The 18,151-nt window shown below is 37.8% G+C and overlaps 3 protein-coding genes and 1 long non-coding RNA gene across 4 annotated transcripts; 3 read left to right on the forward strand and 1 right to left on the reverse strand.

The window, feature by feature from the left end:
- Positions 1 to 693: 693 nt before the first annotated feature.
- si:dkey-238d18.4 (TBC1 domain family member 15) lies at positions 694 to 6,725 on the reverse strand. The gene is made up of 10 exons (XM_042423473.1): positions 5,964 to 6,725; positions 4,367 to 4,552; positions 4,121 to 4,236; positions 3,588 to 3,691; positions 2,844 to 2,911; positions 2,586 to 2,732; positions 2,198 to 2,288; positions 1,916 to 2,064; positions 1,650 to 1,791; positions 694 to 1,555 (listed from the first exon to the last, which is right to left on the reverse strand). The coding sequence occupies exons 1-10, from the start codon at positions 6,151 to 6,153 to the stop codon at positions 1,387 to 1,389; spliced, it is 1,362 nt and encodes a 453-aa protein (XP_042279407.1). The 5' UTR covers positions 6,154 to 6,725; the 3' UTR covers positions 694 to 1,386.
- Positions 6,726 to 8,822: 2,097 nt separating this feature from the next.
- On the forward strand, positions 8,823 to 11,177 carry LOC121905331. Its single transcript, XR_006098398.1, has 3 exons — positions 8,823 to 9,188; positions 9,287 to 9,313; positions 9,508 to 11,177. It is a non-coding gene; the product is annotated as an uncharacterized LOC121905331 (long non-coding RNA).
- Positions 11,178 to 11,878: 701 nt separating this feature from the next.
- LOC121905319 (sialic acid-binding Ig-like lectin 10) lies at positions 11,879 to 15,043 on the forward strand. Its single transcript, XM_042423504.1, has 8 exons — positions 11,879 to 11,960; positions 12,116 to 12,176; positions 12,264 to 12,635; positions 12,734 to 12,760; positions 12,975 to 13,086; positions 13,303 to 13,377; positions 13,564 to 13,645; positions 13,735 to 15,043. The coding sequence occupies exons 1-8, from the start codon at positions 11,922 to 11,924 to the stop codon at positions 13,819 to 13,821; spliced, it is 855 nt and encodes a 284-aa protein (XP_042279438.1). The 5' UTR covers positions 11,879 to 11,921; the 3' UTR covers positions 13,822 to 15,043.
- A 1,442-nt stretch (positions 15,044 to 16,485) lies between these two features.
- LOC121905324 (sialic acid-binding Ig-like lectin 14) lies at positions 16,486 to 18,089 on the forward strand. Its single transcript, XM_042423508.1, has 4 exons — positions 16,486 to 16,622; positions 16,722 to 16,770; positions 16,841 to 17,215; positions 17,338 to 18,089. The coding sequence occupies exons 2-4, from the start codon at positions 16,731 to 16,733 to the stop codon at positions 17,619 to 17,621; spliced, it is 699 nt and encodes a 232-aa protein (XP_042279442.1). The 5' UTR covers positions 16,486 to 16,622; positions 16,722 to 16,730; the 3' UTR covers positions 17,622 to 18,089.
- Positions 18,090 to 18,151: the final 62 nt, after the last annotated feature.

Genomic DNA, 18,151 nt, shown 5'->3' on the forward strand with positions numbered 1-18,151 from the left:
AAGAGGACGAGTGTATCTGCTTCCCAGTCTATATAGAGCACAGTCCATCAGGGTGTCAGGTGACCCACCACAGAAAGTTCTAGGCCCATGTGTCTGCCTATTGACTGTTTGAATTCCCAGAAAGAAAGGTGATATTTGAGCAAAATGAAAATGCTAGACTAAAATAGGAATGAAGCTTTGATTTGACATCCAAACCAAACCTGGGTTTGCATTATTATGTGAGCATTGCTCTTTTATGGAAAAGTAGTTCCTGAACATGGATAATGTTCATATGCTCACAGTGTGATCAAGTGTTGGGACCTGGAACAATACAGTGTTACTGATGAACCTTAAAAAAAAAAAAATCAAAACAAAACATGTTAATACTTCACTATTATATTCTGAAAAACTCTTGATAGCCTTAAACCTCTGGAATCATGTACATAAACACTCAGTGTGCACTTTGTCTTATATAAATGTTTGAGAATAGTAAAAAAAACCCCTCAAATCTCAGTCAGATGTTAATACCATCTGCAGTGTAGGGACTGAAATTTGAGGTAGCTCATATTATTAGCTCACTAGAAATACAACTTGGTAGCAGTGTACATTAATTTATGTACTTGCACAAAAGACACATTTGAAGTTTTTCAGAGGTGGAGATTAAATCAGTAGTTGTAGAAAAACATTGTTTTTTATGTTTCTGTGAAGGATGTTGGAATTTTTTCTAGCACCACATAAAAAACGATCTTCAGTAATTTTATTGAGGTATAATTTTCAATGGAAGACCATTAATAGTGCAGCATTAACATTTTAAGGTTATTTACATTGTGAGTCAAGTAAAACACATGTGCTTCATTCTCTTAGCTGTGCAGTAATAACCAGTCAAACTTTTCCTTTCCCTTACTGCACGCTCCCTCTGCCAGAGCTCAAAAAGCGGATATCTATTCTCGTTACATAGGCCTCTTTGACACATACGCCATCTGGCATTAAATATAACTTCAGTTTGTTAGAACACCGCCTGTTGCACCACACCAGATCTTAGTTATCACATGTGGCAGTCTTGTAGCTGTTTTCTTCCGGTAGCTGAATATTGCATAACCTGCAAAAAATAATCATTTAAGATCTGATTCTGTGGTACTGAGGTATTTGTCGAAAGCTTTTCATATTATGACAGTTTAAGAGAGCAACTGAGACTCACAGTATGTGTTGTTCTACTTTCATACAATAAATACTATACATTTATAATAAACAGCAATAACTCATGAAAAAGTAAGCAGCCATCAGTACATCAGTGTGTTTCCCTCGGTAGTGTAAAGAATATATGCCATCAAAACTCAAAATAGGGATTATCAGTCCCTTGTTTCAAATTACAGTTTCAAAAGGCGTCAGGTATTTAAATAGTAGCTATCACTTTAAAACAAATAAACTACGGAGCTGATAAAGAAAGTCTTCTTCTTTGCTCTTGTGTGCACTACAGCGCCCATTCATGTAGTCCCAAGCACAGCGCTTGCAGTAGTTGTAGAAATGGTGCTCTGCCTTCTTTAGTGTGCTGTTCAGGTCCAGTGTTCCCTGAAGGCTGCACAAAAAGCAAAGTTTTTACCAACACATTCAAAGAGCACAGAGCATTCACAAATGCACAACAATTTGTATGTCTCAGCATACAGACAAACCTGCTTGTAAACTGGATGAGCTGTACATCATCTCGGCACCGCAGCAGAGACTCTCTGTTGTCTAACAGAATGGCTGCACAGATGAAGAGCTCAAAGGTGAAGTCAGTGTTGATGGCCTGCAGTTCCGACTGTGAATTGTCCTCTGCAAACATCAACATCAAGGCAGACATATCACTAAATAAATTAAGACATTTAACAGAGGTAAGTGTTAGTACTTTTCCACATACAGCCTCATTTATTCTGTCAACTTGAACTCTGGATTTCACCTGTGCTGTATTTCCGTGCCAGCCTTTCCTGATAACGGGCTCGGTCTACTTGTTGGGAAATGAGCTCCAGGTGGTCACAGCTCAGGATCTCGAACAAACGTAGAGCGTCACTGTGTTCAAACTCTCTCTGGAAACCCAGCAGTAGCCATCTAGAGGGAGGAGCAACACATTGCACAAACCAAATGTGCATATGTTATATGAACACATACAACCATATGCATATGTAGAGAATTAAAATACAGAATGGTGCCAAAGATGTATACTGCTGTGCTCACGCAATACCTGTGGCAGAAGGTGAAGCTCTCCATGTTGTCTGTGACTAAGTGAGTGTAAAGCTGTGGGTCCAGTTCTTTTAACAGGGCTGCCTCCAACTCTAGAGGACACAAGTGTTTCAATTGCTTGTACATTATACAACATAATCTAAACAATCTATCACTTTCTTATACTTATTTGCAGACAAAAACTTTTGCTCTAGACAGATTTAATTTTTTGAGTCCAAGAACTGTTCAATGTCCTTGTTTTACCACTAGAGGTCCTGAAACTTTTTTGCAATTACAATAGCAGACAATTCTCATTTTCACAACATATTGTGTATATCTTGAGAATATAACTTCTAATAAATAATGTTTTTTCTTTCTTTCTTTCTTTTTGTTCTCTTTGCTGATCTCACCTATTTTTCTGTGCAGACCATCAGCCCTGAAGTCCTTAGAGAACTTCTCCATGTAGCAGGAGAAACTCCAGAAAGTGTCGACCTCAGAGTCGAGGACCTCCAGGAACCGGCTGCACAGGTCATTCATTCCCTGGGCATAACTGACCTCTGGGTCCACAATCAAGGGGTGCACAAAACAAAAGAGTCAGTGTAACAAATACAGGCTATCACTGCTGTCTCATCTGGTCAGTGTCAATAAAACTGAGATGGGTTGCTTACCTGGATGAAAAGCAGCATAAGTGATGAGGATATCTCTCAAAACCAACAGATTGCCTGAACCCTCACCCCTGCAGACACATAAAATATTAGTGTGGCATAAGTGAGCAAGATTAGTTGAAAACCTCAACCTTAATCACTGATACAAAGCCTAAAAGGATATGACAATATTTATAGAGCAGATAACAACAAAGTTAGATTTCCCCAAACATCCTAACATTTAGGAAAGGCAGGAGCAAAACAGTAAGGTTGGTTCTGGAGCCCTGGGGGGCAGGAGAAACAAATATCTCGGTAGCTACAAATCAAGTTAGGTTAGTTTTTTTTCCTATGTTTATCTAAATTCAGAACACATGCATGAAGCATTAAAGTCTGATCCAAAGAGGAACTGCTTGACTCAGCAAGGTCTGAGTGCTTGTGCTGAGTGCTGTGCAATACTATGATTTGTCTTGTGTAAATATTAAAAAGTTGACATGGCTGTAAGTGTTACATAAGAAACTTGTTTTAAAAGCAAATTAAACCTGACATAACACAGTCTATTGCTCTCTTTGTTTGGCTTGTTTCTGTGTCAGCCCAGGGGAGCAGAAAGTCAGTAATCTCTTTTAGCTGCTCAAAACCTCTTGTCCGGATGTTTGCTCCTGCTAACTTCTTGTTAAGGTTCAGCAATCGAACTTCATACATTACTCCATGACACATATCTTAAATCTACTTTGTAATGGGCAAAAAAACACAATAATGGCTACCACTCACTGGTAATAGCTCAGGTCTCTGTTAGTTCTTGGGACATCTTTGTCAATGATTCGTATGGCTTCCCGCAGCTCTTCATGGTCAAAAGTGTCCCGCTCAAACAATATCTGTTAACAGAAAAGAAATGTAGATAATGGAGTAAAAAAAACCTTTTATTCTATCTTGTTTTATTAGAAAAGGGAGTAAAATGTATTGGCTGTAAATTAGTGTCACTAGTTCCTTGTTTTCTAAGTGCTGAACACTTCAGTCTCGCTAGTGCAAGAAGGTCAACTGATACCATAGGTAAATAAATGACAAACAGTGTGTTTAACAAAATTAGATCCTGCTGAGTAATTACCCTGAACATACTCCTCCCAAGTTAAACAGTTTCTTTTCCACCAAACAATGCCAAAGAAAATACATTCACTGGAACCACAGAGATGTAATTAACAGAACCAAAGCAGAAATGTACTGCATAGAAAACAGAAATACATAGAAAATATAAAATACAAATATATAGATTAGAATTATACTAACATATATTTAACATATCAAACCTGTGCCTGCAGCTCTAAGAAAGTCAGCCTGTCCCTGACCTCACTCTGGTCCAGGGCCTGTTGCTGGACCCGTGCTTGCCTCTGGTCGAAGTACCTGACTGCTGCCACCAACTCAGCTGGCATGGAGATGGATGAAGTAGAAGAGAAAGAGAAATCGAGAATGATTAGGTGGACACACTTGAGAGCCAAGTTGACCAAGCCAACTTCCGTCAAGACGACAGAGTTTGTGCATGCTTGGGTGTTTACCATCAGTGCCATTGAGGTGCATCCGCACGGCTGAAGGAAGGAATTGCTGCCACTTTCTCTTCATGACCTGGTAGCGTATGGCCAACTGCTCCTGCAGCAGAGGGCGCTCCAAAGCTGTTGAGCTGCACGGGTACATCCCAAACAGGAAGCGCCACGCCAGGCCACGCTCAGAGGGTGACACGCCACCTTGACAGGGATTGAAAACCTCTGGATCATTTACAGTGGACAAATATATAATTGACTCTTGTGTTTTCAAGCTTGGAGGTTAGACATGTAACAAAGACCATCAGACCAAAACAAATCCTAAATGGGTAACATGTAAGAATCAGAGCTTTGCAGCTAAGAAAAGAAAAGAAATAGAAAACAATAGCTGCTCCTAAATTTGCTGAACTTTCCTCAGTTCTCAGGGGGATTTGAGACAATATCTTATGTAATGTCTTGCTCTGTGGGTTTTTTAATCTTTGGTTTCTTTGTAGGGATGGAATGTGTATAAAGGTCAGAGGGCCACAGAAAAGGAGGCTGAGCTTCCACATTCCTGCTCACAGTTGATAGATTCAGTGTGATGTTTTACCCCAGCGACGACTCCTCTGGTTAGATGTTTATTACCCTGTGACCCAATGTTGCTGAAACCTTGAACATTTGCAGCAAGGAATTACCTTTTATGTACTGGAGACACCTCTGAAACACTAATCCAGTGCTATCCTCATTTCTTAGCTTCACACACTTCACCAGATATCTTTGTCTGACTGTGGAATCTCATGTGATTTTATTCTGCTTCTTAGAAATCTTGCCAACTCTATAAATGGTATTTGTTGTTTTATCAAAGTGGTCACGCTGGGGTTCTTTGCTCGAGGGGGTTCAATGCACACGTAAATGTTAGATTTTAGTGAATGGCTTGACTGTGGCTGAGATAATATCCTGAAGCAAAGCATCACTTGACTTCCTCTTGGTTTGTAGGAATGACTATGATAACAATTCAGCATGTTGGGGCTGACCCCTCATGCATGTGATCATAAAAGGTCCTTCTTGTGTTATTTACTTAAAAGCAATGCTTGTGTGGGCATAGTTTTTATTTGTTTTTTTGCATTTATACAAATTTGCTAAATGCAATGTAAGTCAAAAAGTTTGAAATAAATCAGAATTATCAGTCCTTTCACCTTGTTATGTCCTGTTTAGAATGATATACTGTATGTGCAAGATTACACATGTACATATACATTTCTGTAGATGCAACTATTCAACAGCCTGTGCTGCATGCCAAGCACAATCTCTTGGCTCTTTCCTGTCATTGCATACCCTACTAATACAGAAATGTAAATGTAACAGGATTATCGAAGACTTTATATTTCTAAATGGGCATTATGAGATTACTGAAGATTTCCCTTTGCCCTGGTGTGACCTCATAATACTATACTCTACTGTATCTGACAATTAAGTTAAAACTGAGCCTCTGTCAAATACTCAGCCTATGTTGTATACAAACAGTTCTTGCATATGAATGAAGGTTTTCATTATTTTGTATTTAGGAAAACCACTTATTTAGATAGATAGATAGATAGATAGATAGATAGATAGATAGATAGATAGATAGATCTACCGTTTTTGAAAATGTGCATCCTCAGTCTTGACTCGTCCACCCTCCCCTCAGCGTCCATGACTCCGGGTAAGGTGAGACGTGCAGCGGACAGAGCAGGAGAGCTGACCATGGCTACTCGCCTTTGGAAACAGTGTGAGCTGTCCTCCTCTCCTGCTGTCTGCCGGGGACTCCCGTTAGTCAGATATTCCATCTGTGCCTGCGGTATTCGCAATCACACCGTGCACAGGTGAAGAAAAGTTTGTCTGACGCAGCGCATCCACGGAGCCACAACGGACAAGAAACTGTCATCCTCTTATACTGCCTGAACAACAGCTCTCTTCACGACACCCATCTCCCTGCGTGACCTGGAGGCTGAAACCAGCCAGGACGGATTTCTTCTAACAGAGTCGGATCCTTCAAGAACACGAAACTTAGTTTAGTTTAGAAAGTTAGTTTCAGAAAACCATTTCCAGCTTTGTTGACTCGCATTCAGCCATCTGGGAGTCATATGACTGCACCTTGAGATCCGAGTTTGGCCCACATTCCAGGTGGAGTCCGGACTTCAGTGCCAAAGTTCACTTTGGATTTGCGAGCATGTCTCGCTCCACCTAGTGGTTTTATTTAAGAGCATCAAGCACCAATAGCTTTCCACAACAGTTTTACTCATCAATGGCCCCAACTAATATTAAGTGTTCCTGAATATAGCAGACAGACATCTCAACATAGTTACCTTGCCTTTCTGAGTTTGAAATGTTCTATATGACAAATTAATGCTGATCAGGGTAATATTGTTTTTTCAATTAAGGTTAACTAGAGAATTATGTTATTACACCATACTTACAAAATAAAAACAGGGGCTGTTATAAGAAAATTTGATCACCACTCTTCTTTTAGAAGTGAAAGCAGAATTGAAATGTTATTCATTGTCTACAGTCCTGCATGGCTTTGCTCAACAGTACCAATGACTTTAAGAAATGCTTTAAGAAATGGGCCTCTCAGAGCTAATAGGTCATCTGGTCCAGAGAGCAATCTGGTGGCTCTAAGGTTAACTCCAAATTTGTGAACCAGCTTTCGGTTATGATGGTTAAAACTGCTGGAATACTCTGCCAGATGCCAGTTGTGTACTAATATTGACATTTAAGTAAAAAAAATCTACCTGATCATTCCTTTTCCCCTGCAGCATTAGATTCACTTTTGTTGTTTCCATTTTTAAACAGTATTTAATTGTTTGAATTGCTTCTTTAAACTGCATGGCCAGATTAACCTGTTAGGGGGCCTTGGGGCAACAATTTGCTGATGGGCCCCTTTTGACACCCCACATACCACTCTGTGCATTGTGTATATTTGTACCAGAATGCTACTATTAGCATGGCCCCAGCTTTTCTATGTATTAGTTAATTTGCTGTAATTTGATTAAGTTCAACTTTATTTAGGAATATGCACCGTGTGAGCGCAATATAACCTAAAATAATAAAGGTATTAAAACTGTATTTTGACTCAGGGCCCTTCTACAAGACAGGGGCAAAACATTAGCTGATAATGCAGGACCTATCTTAGTTGAATTGTACTCAAGTGGTGCAAATTTACTAACCAATATGGAGTTATCAACATAGACTGACGTGTGCTTGAGGTCAGGGAAGTTGCCCACTTTGCCCAGTTGTTTGCGCATGTATGAATGTTCTTTGTATTTCTCTCAGAATGAAATGTGGCAATAAATAAAGTTATCCTGCTCACCTTTGCTGATAGAGAAACACAGGAAATGCAGGAATAGCAGATTGAAAAGCTTTTAAATGATCTCATAAATGAATTGCGGTGTACAAGTACAAAAAATATTACATGAGGAAAATAAAGTATCAAAAGCAGGCAACTGGATTAATTTATTTAGTGGCCAAGCAGTTTATGGCCTTTAGATAACATGGTAGAAGGTGACAACCTTTTCACTTTCTTGTTCTCTGTTGCTGTGAATGGATGCATATAACATTTTTCAGTCCTGATACTACTTTTCTTTTCTTTATCACATCTATTCAATGTCTGTGCGTACTGGAAGAGGAATCCCTGCTGCGTTCTGAGAACAGATGTATAATGTCTTATGTGGTTCTGGAAGCAGCTGTCTAAAGATAAAAATCACTGGAGAATTATGGCACTTGATCAATAATACTCATGCATGAAAACAATCAAAACTAGTCTGTGGAGCCAGCATCAACTAAAGGGTCATTGCATAGTCAAACTGCTGAGTAAATGTTGCATTGGAACAAATACACTGTTGTCAATGTTTGACTCAAACGTCTGGTCACATCCTCTTCCACAAAGGCAATGTGTTAAAACATTTAAAGAATTCACTGAAAGGTCAAAGGTCAAGATTTAAGATACTGTAAGCGTTGCCATCACCACTCTCCAATAAAACAGAAGAACTAATACTCTGGCCGTCACATTACATGTCATACTGAAAAATAAATGTCGGCCTCACATAGTGTCTGAGTAGTTTTAGGTCTCTACGTTTCTGTTGATGTGAAATCTCACACATATTATACACTCATGTGATACTGATATCTCTGTCACCTTGAAATGACTTCCTCAGTATCTTTACACTTATGAGTCTTTGTTGTTTTGACGAATGTCAGTGATTGCAAGAGATGTAAAAATACACTTTAGCTTCAAGTGGATAATATCATTTATATCCAGCACACTGTACAGTGTTTGTATTTTTAAATGACATGACAGGTACAGACTATAAGGAACAGCCTTACTGTTTTCTTTCATTATTCTTGATACATTTCTGTATAATGTTTGCCTTCACACTCATCAGGAAAGTTATGCAATGGTCAAAGTTCCCCTTTTTCCTAAAGTAAATGTCAATTCTGCTTTTGAACACAGGTGAAGGCTGGACAGTTAATGTCACCAAAACAATTCATGCAAAATTGGGTGATAATGTGACCATACAATGTACGTTTACATATCCGAAAAAGAACCACACAAAAGAGCCTGAGCTTTACTGGAAATTGCGTAGGGAAAGTAACAAAAAAACCTATGACACGAAGAACGATTCCATATACCTTTATCACCCAAATGAAATACATGTGGAAGAGAAGTACAGAGGAAGGACCAAGCTCATCGGAAACAGCAGTAATGGAAACTGTTCCCTCAAGATCTTCAACATCACGGATAATGAGCCAAATATCTATTTGAGAATTGTTGCACGTGACAACTATAGTTTCTCAAAGACCCCTGTCTCCATTTATGTGTCCGGTAAGAATTTCATTTTAGTTGTGATTTAAAACTATATTTACATGCTTGAGTAAAGTGAAATGTAACTAATACTTCATATGTTTCTCCCACTTGGCCAGGTGCTACACCATTCACCATTAACCCAGGTATAACTTTTACATTTCTATTATCTCATTATTACATGGTTTGTTTCTGTACCCAATAGTTGTAACAAAAATGTGTCACAGGGTAATATATAATCATAATGAAAACAAATGGTAAGTTTGATGTTTGCATTGTTGATTTTAAAGTGAAAAATTTGAAATTCAGTTTCTTTTATTAAAAAGATCACTGTTCACAGCAATCTTCACGGAGACCACACCCCAGCCGCCTTCAGGACCAATGTATGCCGCCATCTTTGTATCAGCTGCTGCAGCTCTGATCATTATTTTTGTCATTGGATTTTTTTTATTCAGACACAAAAGGTGACTTCCCTTTAAGATCAACCAGCATTTATTTCTACTGGATGTATGATTTGCTTGTGTTACATACAGACATGTTGAATTTGATAAATATCTTTAAGGCAGACATACTATGCTAGAACAAGGCCACGATAAACTGTCATGCTCTATATTACAACTTAATGCTGATTAGGGTAGACTTATTGTTTAATTAAGGTTAATTAGGGAATTATGTTATTACACTGTACTTACAAAATATAAACAGGGGTCGTTATAAGAAAATTTGATTACCACTCCTCATCTCTGCCTTGGCTTCCAGTTAGTTTTAGAATTGAATTTGGAATAGAAATGTTATTCATTGTCTACAGTCCTGTATGACTTTGCTGCAATGACGTGCTTTAAAAAATGGGCCTCTCAGAGCTAATAGGTAATCTGGTCCAGAGAGCCATCTAGTGGCTCCAAGGTTGACTCAAAATTTGTAAACCAGCTTTTGGTTTGATGTTTGTAGCTGCTGGAATACTTTGCTTGACATCAGATGTGTACAAATATGGACATTTAAGTCAAAGACAACCTACCTGATCATTCCTTTTCCCCTGCAGCATTAGATTCACTTTTATTGTTTCCATTTTTAAACAGTATTTAATTGTTTGAATTGCTTCTTTAAACCGCATGGCCAGATTAACCTGTTAGGGGGCCTTGGGGCAACAATTTGCTGATGGGTCCCTTTTAACACCCCACATACCACTCTGTGCATTGTGTATATTTGTACCAGAATGCTACTATTAGCATGGCCACAGCTTTTCTATGTATTAGTTAATTTGCTGTAATTTGATTAAGTTCAACTTTATTTAGGAATATGCACCGTGTGAGCGCAATATAACCTAAAATAATAAAGGTATTAAAACTGTATTTTGACTCAGGGCCCTTCTACAAGACAGGGGCAAAACATTAGCTGATAATGCAGGACCTATCTTAGTTGAATTGTACTCAAGTGGTGCAAATTTACTAACCAATATGGAGTTATCAACATAGACTGACGTGTGCTTGAGGTCAGGGAAGTTGCCCACTTTGCCCAGTTGTTTGCGCATGTATGAATGTTCTTTGTATTTCTCTCAGAATGAAATGTGGCAATAAATAAAGTTATCCTGCTCACCTTTGCTGATAGAGAAACACAGGAAATGCAGGAATAGCAGATTGAAAAGCTTTTAAATGATCTCATAAATGAATTGCGGTGTACAAGTACAAAAAATATTACATGAGGAAAATAAAGTATCAAAAGCAGGCAACTGGATTAATTTATTTAGTGGCCAAGCAGTTTATGGCCTTTAGATAACATGGTAGAAGGTGACAACCTTTTCACTTTCTTGTTCTCTGTTGCTGTGAATGGATGCATATAACATTTTTCAGTCCTGATACTACTTTTCTTTTCTTTATCACATCTATTCAATGTCTGTGCGTACTGGAAGAGGAATCCCTGCTGCGTTCTGAGAACAGATGTATAATGTCTTATGTGGTTCTGGAAGCAGCTGTCTAAAGATAAAAATCACTGGAGAATTATGGCACTTGATCAATAATACTCATGCATGAAAACAATCAAAACTAGTCTGTGGAGCCAGCATCAACTAAAGGGTCATTGCATAGTCAAACTGCTGAGTAAATGTTGCATTGGAACAAATACACTGTTGTCAATGTTTGACTCAAACGTCTGGTCACATCCTCTTCCACAAAGACAATGTGTTAAAGCATTTAAAGAATTCACTGAAAGGTCAAAGGTCAATATTTAATATACAGTAAGGTTTGCCTTCACAACTGTGGCCTCGCATAGTGTCTGAATAGTTGCAGGTCTCTACGTTTCTGTTGATGTGAAATCTCACACATATTATACACTCATGTGATACTGATATCTCTGTCACCTTGCAAAGACTTCCTCAGTATCTTTACACTTATGAGTCTTTGTTGTCTTGACAGTGATTGCAAGAAATGTAAAAATACACTTATATAATCATTTATTTACATTTAATCATTTAATACACTAATAATATCATTTATATCCAGCACACTGTACAGTGTTTGTATTTTTAAATGACATGACAGGTACAGACTATAACGAATGGCCTTACTGTTTTCTTTCATTATTCTTGATACATTTCTGTATAATGTTTGCCTTCACACTCAATGTTATACGAAAGTCAAAGTTCACTTTTTTGACCCAACTTCCTTTTTTAAAAAAGAAATTCGTCACAGTTATAGCAACAGGAAACACACCCAAGAATTTCACACCGTGTTAAGATCTAAGACATGTTGCTCATGTCAAATGACAAAGCACCACAACCTCTTCTGGGTCACTCTCACAGTGAGTATTTACTTTTACACAGTGAATGGTGTTTAACTCCAGATTGTTGTAGTTTATGGGCAACCAGATGTGATTGATACAGTTGTAAAAGTGAACTAACTAGTCAGGATTTGAGGATTATGTTGGTTAACCTCAGAATGTCTTCCTTGGATCAGATGAAGCTGCAGCCCCTGGTTGAGCTTAGTCTCATTTTGATCCTGGCCTCTTATGCAAAAGGTGGGTGACGTATTTCAGTGTTTGTTTTGAGGTTTTGCTCATGAAGTATGCACCTAAAGTAAATATCAATTCTGCTTTTGAACACAGGTGAAGGCTGGACAGTTAATGTCACCAAAACAATTCATGCAAAATTGGGTGATAATGTGACCATACCATGTACGTTTACATATCCGAAAAAGAACCACACAAAAGAGCCTGAGCTTTACTGGAAATTGCGTAGGATAAGTAACTATGACAAGTACGACAAGCAGAACAATTCCATATACCTTTATCACCCAAATGAAATACATGTGGAAGAGACGTACAGAGGAAGGACCAAGCTCATTGGAAACAGCAGTAATGGAAACTGCTCCCTCAAGATCTTCAACATCACGGATAATGAGCCAGAGATCTATTTAAGAATTATTGCACATGACAAGTATAGTTTCATAAAGAACCCTGTCTCCATTAATGTGTCTGGTAAGAATTTCATTTTAGTTGTGATTTAAAATTATATTTACATGCTTGAGTAAAGTGAAATGTAACTAATACTTCATATGTTTCTCCCACTTGGCCAGGTGCTACACCAGTCACCTTTAACCCAGGTATAATTTTTACATTTTTATCATCTCATCTTATGTTGTTGTATATATGTTTTTTTCCGTACCCAATAGTTGTGTCACAGGGTAATATATAATCATAATGAAAACAAATGATAAGTTTGATGTTTGCATTGTTGGTTTTAAAGTGAAAAATTTGAAATTCAGTTTCTTTTATTAAAAAGATCACTGTTCACAGCAATGTTAATCTTCTTCACAGAGACCACACCCGAACTGACTTCAGGACCAATGTATGCCGCCATCTTTGTATCAGCTGCTGCAGCTCTGATCATTATTTTTGTCATTGGATTTTTTTTATCCAGGCACAAAAGGTGACTTCCCTTTAAGATCAACCAGCATTTATTTCTGCTGGATGTATGATTTCCTTGTGTTACATACAGACATGTTGAATTTGATAAATATCTTTAAGGCAGACATACTATGCTAGAATATGGCTATAATAAACTGATAGTCATATATCTTTTTTCACAGTTATTTTATAACTTCCAGTAATATACATGCCTCATAGCAATAACCTATCTTCACAGAGAACAATCTTTAACCAGGGAGGATTCTGGATATTATGCAAATTTTAGCAGAGCGTCGTCAAACCAGGCCACAAGGTTTGTGTCATGATACAGCTGCAAACATGTATGTGATGTGTGTGTGTGAGCAATACAGGAAATATTGAAGATGTTTATGGATACCTTTGACTCTATAGGGAACAGTTATTCCACCAGAACAAGTGAATTACAGGCATTTCTAGTGTTCTGTTTCTCAAAACTAGAATTATCTTTTGTCTTTTTTAGAAAAGAATTGTGCAAAAAACAAGACAACAAAGAACTACCTGACCTGAAGACATTCGATGACCCTGTCTACATCAACATGGAGGTACAATACCCCCACTCCATTGGGTTTTCAATAGTAGCTCAGACATGCTCCTTTAATAACTAAAGCTAAACCAACTTCTGTCTTTGCAGGCCCCAGCAGGTCAGATGGACCAACATGTGGATCAAAGTGTGGATCATACAGACAATATATATGCAAATATGGATTATCATAAATAGTTGAAAAGCTGCATCTCACAACTCTATTTGGACTTTATTTTAAATGCTATCTTTGTATTCTGCAATGTTTTGTGTACATGTGTGTGAACATGTGTTGTGTGTAGTAGAATGCATAATGTCAGGATTCTCTTATCATGAGGAAAAAAGGATGCACAGTTTCCTTTACCTGATTTCATCAAAGAAAGACTACATACCACTGCGAAACAAAGACCAGCTAGGTTAGAATGATTACTTATTTACCGACTCATGGATGCAGGATTTGTGAGATGAGAGCCAGAAATAGTTGTGGATTTATAAAACATGAGCATTGTTTGCTTCATAATGTGTTTTAGAGTTTTTGGTGTTTCAGAGAAAAAATCATGTCTGTTATCTTTTTTTTTTTTTTAATGAGGAAGTAACGTACTGTGTATCACAGCTGAGCTAACAATGGTGGTCTCAGTCACCAGTGCGGGGAGCACCACTGCTAAAAGCTACTGATTCAGTACAATCAGTTCAGTTTGATGGTTCAGTGTTAGATATTTGTTTGTACATATTTACTCAACACATATTGTCAAGAATAAACATGTCTTGTCTGGCAATAAGGTTTGCAGCTCAGCCAGCTTACCTGCTTCTACTGCTGCTACATCAAACTCTAGCAGATGCAGCCGGTGAGCATTTACAATGTCATAAACAACTAAAATAATAGTACACAACTCGTAAAAAATAGAATTAGAATAAGAATTTGTAACATTTCCAAACATGATATTATATTCTCAGGTTGTTTTTCAGAGTTGTTTTTTTTTATTATCGTATATTGCAGTTCAGTGAGCACTGAGGCTGCTCAACTTAGTGCTGTGTTGTGCCACTGCAGGACACAGGAAATGATACCAAGCATTTAGCACATCCATTGCGCAAGGTGTTTGTAACAACTGAACTGGAGTTCTGTTTTCTGTAGATTTTTTTCATGTAATCTTAAAAAGACAGTCAAAAGCATGGGAGAGGTTAAAAGCTGTATAACTTTACTTGACACATTTCACATTTGGTGATGTTATAAACTGTGAATTTCTTTTTCTAGTCTTGCTTAATACGTTTGCCAATTCACTTCCTGTGTCATCTGTATTGGAGCAGAAACTTCTGTTTTATTTTCTGATTTGATCTCTTATGCAGAGAGTAAAAGATTATTTGTAATGTGACATTTAATTGAAGGACTGTGCCAAGAATAAAGTGTTACTCCTTGTCTTCAGTGATGTACAGTGTCTAATCTTTTTTTCCACTGCATTGCCAGTTTGGTAAGTGATAGTTTCAGAGGTCCTTGAACTTTGTATTCAGTCCCTTTCACACTTTCAGACTCTATTAAGACACAAATTACAGAAGAAAGAGGTAGTATAGTGTCAGCTACTGTGTAAATGAGTGTGCTGTCAACGCTGATCTAATCATTTCCCGCTTTGTACTTCCTCAACTACAATGATAAGTTATTGATCAGTTAACAGCTGGTGTCCTAATCAAAAAAGATGCATTTTTCAGGGTCACATGTTATAATCTTGTCATAAGGAAGGAATATGAATACTTTATCTAGAAAAACTAAATCCATAAACCGATGAGTCAGACTTGGAAAGCTACTTTATTCCAAACAAGAGAGGCTGAAAAGATTTTGCTGAGGAAGAAGGACCTTGGTTGTATCAATGTCCTGCATACTTGGCCCTAGCTTATCATCATAGCCGAGAGTCTGTCGTCTTCCCACAGTTTGTCTCTCATCCTGTTTCCAGGGTGTTTTCATGCATCCAAACTACAAATGCTTGATACAGAATGGTTGCTGTGGCCCATCAGGTAGAGTGAATTGTCCAGTAATCAAAGGGTTAGCAGTTTGATCCCTGACACTGAACCCTAAATTAGTCATGATTAGACCAATGCCCTCATGTTGTGCAAATGGGTGAATGAGATGCAAATTGTGAAGCACTTTGGTAAAGGCATAGCATTTGTTAAAACAATACCACCTTGATGATGATCATATTACACAATGCTGTAAAGTTATGTCCAAACGAACCATATTTTCAAAATATGGCAATATGCTTTGACAGCAAGGGAAGGGGTATTTCCACAATTTCGATTTCCTGAAAAAGAAAGTTTAGTTAAGTGTGGCATTTCCCTTTAAAAGACTTAAAAATAACTGATTGCTGAAAAGCAAATTGTTCATGTGTTGATGTCTTGAATAAACACATTATTATAATGTGATTAATAATGTTACAATTAATAACATTAACATTACACAATCCTGTAATCAGTCTGTCACGTAATGTAGACTTTGGTGCAGCTTTCTTAGTGATCAGAGTGCCTTTAATTTAAATTACATGAAAAAAAAAATTGTGTTAACAACATGTGATAGCCTTAACCACACAACATCCCTTTACTAACTCCTCTTTTTTTTTTTTTTTTCTTAAAAAAAAAATGTGTCTCTTTTTTCATCTGTAGTTTGGGAAACTGTATCTTCTGTCCACAACTGGAACTCAGTGTTCTGTGAAATTTTTCTGTATTAATTTGTTCATGGTAAAAAAAAAAAAAGTAAAATGTAAAATGTAAAATGTGGAGCAGTGGATAAACAATGAGAGAGTTATCACATATTGCAACAACTTCTGTCTTCTAAGCGTCTGCTGTAGCTGTATGAATACCAAATACTCACACTATGTGTTTGTTAAACACTTGGTAACACTTGCATTTCTAAAGGGCAAAGCTAGACTATAAATATGACATCCAATAACACTGAACACATCTCACCAGCACTGAAGTTAAAGGCACATTCATTCAGCCATTAAAGGGATTCAGAGGTGAGTCAATTATTGGTATATCTGCAACATACAACAACAGAAAAACAATTTACTATGTTTTTGACTGCCTTTGTTTAACTTTAAATTCCATTTCCTCAGTCACCCGTGATGGAGCTGAAGCTTTGGTTTTCCCTCCTGTTCTTACACGGTAAGTTTCAGATTTAAATAAACTCTTCATCTTATAAGAAATGATGACTCAATAGTGTATGTTTTTTTAGTGATCCATGATGCCCAGTCCTCTCGTGGCCTCTGGACAGCAGACGTACCAACAAAGATTCCTGCCCTGCAAGGCTCCTGTGTGGTCATTCCCTGTACCTACACTTACCCCAAGCCTGCTTCAAAGTTACTGAACAGGTGGAGAGGATTCTGGAGAAAAGGGAATAAGATAGTCGCAACCAATCTCCCCAAATGGAAACTGAACGAGGAGTACAAAAAGCGAACCCAGTTTTTGGGAAATCTGAAAACACGCAACTGTACCATGCTGCTGGACGGTATCAGGAAGTCTGATGTTGGTCCGTTTTATTTCAGGATTGAAATGCCACAATACAAAAGCTACTCCTACACAAAAAACATGGTCTCCATTGAGGTTCTACGTAAGTATTGTTTAGAATATTTTGTTTATTTTTGTGGCAATACACCCAACTTTTTATTATTATTATATTTTATTCTAAGTATCACTGTATGAGTCACTTTGGTATAATATTTAAACCAACAGGTGATCCGCAACCACCGTCTCTGTCTGTGAAGGTGGATGATGACAAGGTCACTGCCTCCTGCTCCGTGTCTCACTCCTGCCCATCTATTCCCCCTGAATTTTCCTGGAGTCGCTCTGGAATTGTCACCCGCCGATCCAAGAAGCTGAATAAATGGAAGTGGGAAACGATGTCAACCCTGACCTTTCAACCTCGACCCTCTGACTTCAATAAGCATTTAAACTGCACAGTGCTGTACAGAGGAGGGAAGCAGGCGAAGAACTCCACAATTCTTCAAACATGGTGATCGAGGTGACCCCTGTGCATGACCGAAATATCACTTTTCACTCTGCATGGTAAATTAATTCATGTTGCATATTGTATGTCATGAGATTTTAAAGTCATTGTTCAATGTCTTACAGTTCCTACATTTAGACATGTTTACTGTTCATACAGATTATATGATATATAGTATTATCCTACTGTGGTTTGATGACTGTTGATTGGACCAAAAGTGAATCTACAGAGTACAAACTGTGCACTATGTCTACACTGGGAATTAAGAAACACAATCAGTCCATTAAGCAACACAGAATATTTCACTGCGCACTGTAATGTCTAATCAATGTCACCTTCATGATCAGTTATTCATCACCTCGTATCTAGTGAATCATTGATGATCAGAGCCGTTTTACTCTGTAAATGCTTCACTGTTTAATGCTTCTTTAAAAGTTTTCTGTCTGTCTGATTCACAATAAATACTATTTCAATGTAACTGGTCTTTGTGTATTTACTGTTTTAGACAGAAAACAGAAAACAGAAAAGCCATTGTACAGC

This window comes from Thunnus maccoyii, chromosome 10 (assembly GCF_910596095.1).
Source record: "Thunnus maccoyii chromosome 10, fThuMac1.1, whole genome shotgun sequence".
NCBI classification, from domain to species: Eukaryota; Metazoa; Chordata; class Actinopteri; order Scombriformes; family Scombridae; genus Thunnus; species Thunnus maccoyii.

Excerpts from the sequence above, each read along its gene's own strand:
- si:dkey-238d18.4 (XM_042423473.1), bottom strand. The coding sequence starts at position 6,153 with ATGGAATATCTGACTAACGGGAGTCCCCGGCAGACAGCAGGAGAGGAG. Across the intron at positions 4,237-4,366 it reads GCACCTCAATGGCACTGATG|CTGAGTTGGTGGCAGCAGTC; the intron begins GTAAACACCCAA and ends TCTCCATGCCAG. Across the intron at positions 1,556-1,649 it reads CTCATCCAGTTTACAAGCAG|CCTTCAGGGAACACTGGACC; the intron begins GTTTGTCTGTAT and ends CTTTTTGTGCAG.
- LOC121905319 (XM_042423504.1), top strand. The coding sequence starts at position 11,922 with ATGACAAAGCACCACAACCTCTTCTGGGTCACTCTCACA. Across the intron at positions 11,961-12,115 it reads TCTTCTGGGTCACTCTCACA|ATGAAGCTGCAGCCCCTGGT; the intron begins GTGAGTATTTAC and ends TCCTTGGATCAG. Across the intron at positions 12,177-12,263 it reads CCTGGCCTCTTATGCAAAAG|GTGAAGGCTGGACAGTTAAT; the intron begins GTGGGTGACGTA and ends TTTTGAACACAG.
- LOC121905324 (XM_042423508.1), top strand. The coding sequence starts at position 16,731 with ATGGAGCTGAAGCTTTGGTTTTCCCTCCTGTTCTTACACG. Across the intron at positions 16,771-16,840 it reads TTCCCTCCTGTTCTTACACG|TGATCCATGATGCCCAGTCC; the intron begins GTAAGTTTCAGA and ends ATGTTTTTTTAG. Across the intron at positions 17,216-17,337 it reads GGTCTCCATTGAGGTTCTAC|GTGATCCGCAACCACCGTCT; the intron begins GTAAGTATTGTT and ends TTAAACCAACAG.